The following is a 7,574-nucleotide window of genomic DNA, read 5'->3' as shown; positions in this document are numbered from 1 at the left end:
CTCTCCCTCTTTGCTACCATTCTCTTTCTATTGGTGTTTTTGTTTCTTTAAATCTCAGCTAGGTTTGAGAAGCAGCTCCTCCTTCCCTACAGAGGGTGGCAGACTAGGAGCAAGGCCCAGTGCTTCTTTTCTCCCTTCANATCAACTACAGAGGCTTTGCTCTCCATCTCTACGAATATCTGCGCCCCCCCTACTTCATAACCAGCATATCAAATACCTTCAACTCTTTAGACCCACTGGGTGTTTGCCTGTATAATACTTGTTCTTGTACTTTATTTATCGTGTGCCCATAAACTTTTTAAATAAGACTAACATTGGTGTCTTTTTTGACAGCCATTAGAGCATAGATGCTGTTCTCTAAGTCACATACTGGACTGTGGAGAGATTGATCCAGTTATGACATCAGCCAGCTCTGTGTCCCCTGCTCAAGCACCTATGAGGTTCCATAGCAAGCAGTGCCCAAACAGATGGGGGTGGGGGGTGGGAAAAAGAATCCTGGAAGCTTCACAACTCTGAATTCTTGAAAGCCTTCTAGCCGTCCCTTTGTCTGTACTTCCTATTGTTTCGCACTCACTCCCCACTGCAAGTATAAAATGTCAATTGAGTTTGAGGTCTGACAGAACAGACTTATCTGTGTTCTCTGACAGGCATTAGGGTTGGAGGTATGTAACATCCCAAGAGAAGGGAAGAACACATCGTTGCTTATCTCCCTTACAGAGGTGGTTGGAGCATGCAGGACTTCTGTGTTTCTTTGTTGTTGTTATGTGCCTGTTTTGTTGTTGTTGTTGTTGTTGTTGTTCAAGATCAACTAAGGAGCTGGAGAAGTGTGTGAAGGGGAAAGAAAAGATGAATAGGCTGCAAGAGAATGGCCATGGAATCCTATCTGCCACCTCCTGGGCTCTGAACTCCTTGGTCAGGATTGATGGGCNAGTGAGAGGAAAGGAAAAGGATCCTGTGAAGGGGTCTGCGAAGGCCCTGGCCCAGGTCTCAAGGAAAATGTTTTCCACCCTTCCACACCCACTGGGAAAATGTACAGCTTTACTTTTGCCACCTTGCAGTTGCCAAAATTGTGAATAAATTCTAATAAGTTTTGTTTTTTTTTTTTAATCTGTTTATCTTGGACATTGGTTTCATGGGCAAAATGCATACAGGATATGACTATAGAATGACCGCATTTATGTTTTCATATAGTGATCTAGTATCAGCATATTCAATAACTTTTAATGGTGGTCTATCTGCTTGTCTGCCCTTCTACTCTCCCTCCCTTCGTCCCTTGTCTACTTCTTGAAGCCTCAGTGGCCGGGCCTAGACCGGGCGCGTAAACCAGAGCAGCTCGCTGGAAAGCAGCAGCCCTAATACTGGAGGCGGCGGTGGCTGCAGCTGGGCCCAGAGGTGGCGGCGATAGGCTGGGGTGGGGGCGCTGCAGAGTCAGCCACCACTGGTCCAGGCGCCCGAACACACGTACCATTCGCTCACGTCTGTGCCACGCACAACCACCGCCGCAGAGCAAGCCACTGAGGGCTCACGGCCGCTTTCTAACGAGGGCGACGNGAGAGCAGACGTTATAGCCGAGTCGTAGCCAGAGCTGGGTGGCGGCGAGCGACCATGAACTTTCATGTGCTTTCGCAGAGAGCTGGGGTGCGTGTAACACTTGTCACACCCGCGCACCTTGCACATATAAGGCTTGTCGCTCGTGTGCACGTGCGAATGCTTCTTGCGGTCGCTGCTGTTGGCGAAACGCCGCTCACAGCCCTCGAACTCACATCTGAAAGGTTTCTCGCCTGGGGGGAGGTAACGCAGAGAAGTTAGTAGGATGTGGGCTGTGTCCCAATCTCAGTATTGTAAACCGCCCCCCACCCCACCCCCATTGCTCTTTTGTTTTCAGCAAGACCCACAAAAGATTTTCAGAAATTACTTTCCCCTGTGCATTAGGTCTGACACCCTTCCCCCACCCCGCGAGGAAATGAAGCCCAGTCCTACAGAGTGCCACCCCTCCTCCTCCCCGTCCTGGGCCTAGGGACGGGGGTGGGGGCGTCGGAGGAGGAGCGACAATGACTCCATCATAGTCATTTCCATTCTTGAGAATCCTTATCCGGGCACGTTGTTTTCCTTCAACTTTTATCTATGTGGAGACAGAAGCACCTTTACCCATGGAATCGAGGCGATTGAAAAACTCAGATTTTCTGGATTTGAAGTTACTGCCCAAGCCATCTGTCTCTGCCCTAGTGAGCCATGCCCAGCAATCCGCCGGACACATACTCCAGCCTGGTCCAAAGTGTTTTCTAAAGTAGGTTTTATTCAAGTGCCAAACAACGGAAGGATTTGAAAGGATGAACGGCGAGGGATGCACATGCGTGTGCTCAGTGTGAGAAACGTTCTGAGCAACGATTCACCCCAAAGGCTATTTTCCAGAAAATAGAGTCCCCTCTCCTTTCCACTTCACCCACTGACGGCAAATATACTCCAATATTCTCCAAATCTTGCCTAGTCTATCCGAAATTCCTCGAGATAGTGTTCGCCGATTTTAATGTTTTATTATACGGATCCAGCAGTGTCGCGGAGACCTTATCGAGTGTAGAGGGGACCCTCTCGGTCCAAACTGACAATTCCAGGGCTATGATCCTCCCCAGACAATTCCCCGCCCGCCTGTTCCACCTCGCAGGCCAGAGGAGCCCAGAGGCTGATAGATGAAAATGAAAATCGGTTCAGGCCAGGAGGGATCTTAAATCTGTTGAAATCACAGCCCTGACTGTGGCAAGCTTCGGGTGAGTGGCTGCTACGGGCAGGCCAGGTCCACCGGGTACACCGCAGGTCTAGGCAAAATTCAGGAAGGCCAGAACGCACACAAAGCTGGGAATATTGGTTGGATGAAGGCTCGTTCCAGGAGTTTCTTGCTGCCTGAATTTGCTGCTGTATGGAAGAGAAAATGACCCCCACTCCCACCACAGACCCTCCCAGAAGCCAGAACTCCAAATCTCTGGCTCAGCTGAGNTTGTTTCGAAAAGGAAAGGGAGAGGTGTCTGTGATCTTAGCAACTGAAGGTCCTGGGGGTGATCAGGGGTGCTAAAACTTCTCTAGCATAAGACTGAACAGCAAGATGCTCCTCTGTTGACTTTGTGATCGCTTCTTCCCCGGTTTGCAGGGAATACTCCCTGATAAAATCAACAGTCTCCATTCCGCCGCCGCACTGGCGCTCAGGTTTAAATAGAGGTTTTCATGTAACCTGCCTTTGGCTTGGGCAAAAAATCAGGCGAACCCGTCTCCCCCACACTGCCCACTGATAGTGCTCACCCTCGCTGTAGTAGAGCTGGTACACTAGAGTCCTCTGGAAGATGTTGCCCGCTGCCATTTTCACAGGACAAGGCACAGTCTTACGAAACATTGGAGATGTATAATGAATAAATCAGTGTCCCTATTTGTCCCCAGATCTCTCTCCTTTGATTCCACCAGCGTTTGGAAAACCCAAACTTTACTCTCTCCTCCCTCTTTTTTTTTTTCTTCATAAAATAACTTGTAAAAAAAAAATCATTTGCAACCTACAAATGAAGGTTTTTGTGGGTTGAGGGATAGAGTTTGAGGTTAGAATTTGAAGATAGAATTCCCTCACGGGGTTGGAGGGGCGGGGGCATTCTGCTGCCACATATCCCATTCCAATGTCTCGTCGCGTAAACTAGACGAGTATTTCGCTCCAGACGAGAAACGGGGAAGAAAAAGGAGCAGGTACCGAGCCTAGAAGCATCAGTACCGGGGAGTGAGCAGGCCCCTGGGAGGCCGCGTGCAGGCGGGCCTTAGCGTTGCCCTGCTGCAGGAGGCGCCCTGGGCTCCGAGCTCCACGACCCTCCCACCCCCGCCGCCCCGCCACCCCTCACCCTTCCCCTCCCCCATGTCCCCCGAGAGGCGCCCTAGGTGGGAGGGTGGACCCTGCGGCACGGGGCCGGGCCTGGGTCCCGCGGAACGACCCGAGGGAGGTCAGGCTGGCGGCCTAGGCCGCGAGCCTCCCGACCGCGGCTTGGGGCCTTGGCCCCGGCCCTGGTCCTCGGCCCCGGCTTCAGAGCGAGCAGGGCCTCGGTCCGCGCGGGCGCCAAGTTCGCCGGCCTGCGGGGGCCTCTAGGCCAGCGCCATTTTCTGGCACTTGTGGCTGGATCTGTTTTCGCCCTGACTCCGCCCCAGAGCGGCCCGGGAGCCGGGCCTGCACCCCCCTCGCCCCCCGCGAGGGCTGACTGACTGCGGGGAAAGGTGGGGAGAGCCCGGGCCCCGGGGGTTCCGGGAGGCGCGCCAGTTTGGGAGGTTGACCGGGCGCGCGCTCCTGGCCCGCGTCTCCCCTCGCCGCCCTACCATTGTTCCCCGGTCTCTGTCTGTCACAGCCACAGAGTGAAACCTTCTTCACCCGCTGCCTCCAGAGCCAGGCCTGGAAGTCACATTCGGGAGAATCTCAGCTAAGAAATCTGCTCCTGATCGCCGCTTCCGCGACTCAAGGAAATGAAACGCCATTAATATTTGAAAAGGCAATTATTTTCCTGTTGAATCGAAAACTGTCTTCATGAATAATTTGTAGAGAGTTCTATTGCCATTTGAGAAACATTTTGTTGCTGTTTTGCCTCCTCCTTTTCTTCCCATTACTTAGGAGGTTTGAGGGAGACACCGGAACAGAGGAGGCTCTATGGTTTGGTTTGGTTTCTTTTTTCTTTTTTTCTTTTTTCTTTTTCTTTCTTTCATTTTTTTTTTTAAAACCCAAGCTGTAATGAATTAGGACAGAGACCGAAAAGAACGCGCAGAATTCTGCCTTGAGTCCAAGCAAACCTGAGAGCCAGCCAGGCACACTTTTGCTTCTCTGATGTAGGTCGATTACGCTAAGAATTTAACCATTTTCTGCTTCACAGACTTCAAACAGTGGGCCGGCAAAGAGCAGTATAAGTTTGTTTGCTTCAAAATCCCTGTCATTAAAGATGAGTTCTTTCTCCAGCCCCGGATTGCGCATCCACCTTCCCGATGCTGGCAGCCAGCCTCTGGAGCAGCTAGTTCTGAGGTCTGGAATCCTGGTCTAACTTATTCCTCTGTCCCTGGGGATAATAACTCGGGAAGAGAGGGGACCAAAGGGATGAGAGAGTGGGGGGAAGAGCTCAGAATTGCTTTAGAAAGCCGTACAAGATGTTTGCTGACATGCTAGGGGAATAAAGAACAAGAGCCCAACTGGACTTTGGTCTTGCCTCAGCCTATGCCAGTGTTCTACCACTAAACCTCGTGGAGAAGGCAGTTTGTGGCAAGATTTAGCAAGCTTCTTACTGGGTACTGCAACTATCGGGGACTTGGACTCTGAAAAGGGTTGCTGTGCTAACAAGAACTGTAGAAAGGGAAGATACTGCCTGCAAAACTAGAGTACCAAGATGGAATTCTGATCTCTGCATCATTCTTCCCTTTTCCCGCCTCCAAGATGGGGGAGGGGAGAAGATGCTGACTTCTTAAACTTCAAGCAAGGAGGGGTGGGGGGGGGCGAGTAAGGAGAGTCAAACGGTGGCTGCTAAACTAATTAATGTAACTTCACAGGCTGTTCTGAAAGTGTGAAAACTTTCTTCTTGCAATTGTATTAATTAGATGCTTCTGGCCAGAAGAGTTCAACTCCCAGGCTCCTTCACCGAGCTCCTTTTCTTTCTGTTAACTAGAGCTAACAGATGTGGTTGACACATGTCCCTATTTCACTTAACAACTCGGTAAATGACATTTAAGACAGTGGGTCCCGTTGGGTCTCTACTAAAATAAGAATGAGGGCTACCAAAAAAAAAAAAAAAAAGTCCCTTCTGTGGAGCTAGCAACACAAAAACAAGTCAAAAGTAGGCCCCCAAGGCTCATAAATCCTAAAGAAGGTATTAAGGGTCAGACGACCCCTCAGTCCAGGTGATGGTGGGGCTAAAAGGAAGAAGAGTTTCCAATAGTGATCTGTAAGTGTGAGGCAATTGCTCCCATTTCCTTTAAGACTTTGGGGGAAGCCATGCTGCTTAAAATATGTCTTAAAACCAAACTCCTGGAACTGGGGATGTAGCCTAGGGTTCAATCTCCAGATCCTAAATAAAATCAAAGCTCTAAGCTAGAAGTGCCAGTTTACCAACAGGGACCCCAGAACTCTGGAGCCACTCTGCCCAGACAGCCTCCGGAAAACGGTGAGTCTAGGAGCAGAAGCTGTTAATTACCGTTTTATAAATCTGGCTCATGGAAAGAATACCAAAATACCTCCCTCCTCCCCTCAATTGGAACTTAAGAAAATTCAGACCCAAGGGTCTGTGTCCCAGGGCTCGCACGAGACAGACAGCACTGAGTACTGACCTGTATGTGTTCGTTTGTGTATTTTGAGATTTTCTGATCTAGCAAAGACCTTCCCACACCCTGGGAAAGGACAAGGGAAGGGCTTCTCGCCCGTGTGCACGCGGATGTGATTTACAAGTTTGTATTTGGCTTTGAAGGGCTTGCCCTGTCGCGGACACTCCTCCCAGAAGCAAATGTGGTTAGCCTGCTCTGGGCCACCGACGTGCTCCACAGTGACGTGCGTGACCAGCTCGTGCATGGTGCTGAAAGTTTTGGAGCAGGGACGTGGGGACATCGGGCTGTCATCCCCTAGCCACTTGCAGATGAGCTCCTGTTTGATGGGCTGGCGCATATAGCGGAAAAAGGCTCCAGGGCCATGGGGTGCGGTGAGGTTCATGGTCAGGTTCATGCCGCCATAACCGTGCAGGGCTGTGGCTGTTGCCAGAGTGTCGCTGCGGGCCATAGGCCCTGGTGCAAAAGGTTCCGACCTCGCATACATGTCTCCAGGGATCCCCAGACGCAGGAGTCCGTTCAAAGGACGGCTGTGGGAGGCCTGAGGAGGCTGCTCGTGAAGGCCCGGAAGCACCGAGAGGTTCGAAGAAGCGGCGAGCTGGGGCCCATGGTGTCCACAGCTGCTACCTGTTGTCGAGACAAATAACGTGCATGAGAAGCGGTGGCGTGGGCTTCGCACTTTCCCCGGACCCCGGGGACACACTCTGCCCAGCCGCATCTAGGTTTCTGGCAGTCGGTGCTGGGATCTTGAGCCGGTCGGTGCCAGCAGTGAAGCTGGCAGACCAAGCAAAGTCAAAAAGCCTCCGCCTTCGTCCGGCTGGGCTGCAGTTCTGCCGAATCCCCTGCCGTGCCATGCGCTGGAAAGGGGTAGCGATAATGGGGTAGGTGGGAAAGGCAGCAGGGCTGAGTCTGTGGGTGCCTGGGGGCACGGCCTCTGCTGCAGAGGTGTAAGACCCTTATCTCCAGATTACTTTGTCCACCAACACCAAGGGGTGCTCCCAAGCCAAAGATGGAGATGATAGGAGGGGTCATTTCGGAGGTGGTGAAGTTGGAAGAGGTAGTGATTTTAAAGCGTCCTAGACGTGTATATAATAATTTCAGTGTCCCACTGGGACCGGAAAGGACCGCCTGCTGCACCTCGGTCTGGCAGCCACCAATGCTACTTCAGTGTGGCAGTGCAAAGAAAGGACAACCGATAAAGACGAAAAGGGAGGAGAGAGAGAGAGAGAGAGAGAGAGAGAGAGAGAGAGAGAGAGAGAGAGAGA

General features: G+C 51.6%; 1 protein-coding gene across 3 annotated transcripts in view; it reads right to left on the bottom strand.

Annotated features, from left to right (window-relative positions):
- Window positions 1-7,574, bottom strand: part of Zic4 (Zic family member 4) — a 17,841-nt gene that overhangs the window by 3,538 nt on the left and 6,729 nt on the right. Inside the window, exons 1-2 of one of the 3 annotated variants that reach the window (XM_021172952.2) lie at window positions 6,319-7,053; window positions 1,466-1,781 (exon numbers count right to left, since the gene is read on the bottom strand). In XM_021172952.2, the coding sequence (XP_021028611.1) occupies window positions 1,466-1,781; window positions 6,319-7,027 (1,025 nt within the window). In that variant the 5' untranslated portion in view covers window positions 7,028-7,053. Of the gene's footprint in view, window positions 1-1,428; window positions 1,782-6,318; window positions 7,054-7,574 lie in introns of those variants that run through there. The other 2 variants (XM_029481187.1, XM_021172951.2) reach the window with 2 other exon arrangements.

Source organism: Mus caroli, chromosome 9, assembly GCF_900094665.2.
Source record: "Mus caroli chromosome 9, CAROLI_EIJ_v1.1, whole genome shotgun sequence".
Classification (NCBI taxonomy): Eukaryota; Metazoa; Chordata; class Mammalia; order Rodentia; family Muridae; genus Mus; species Mus caroli.
The sequence above is the reverse complement of the archived record's forward strand: the minus strand, read 5'-3'. Positions and strand labels throughout refer to the sequence as shown.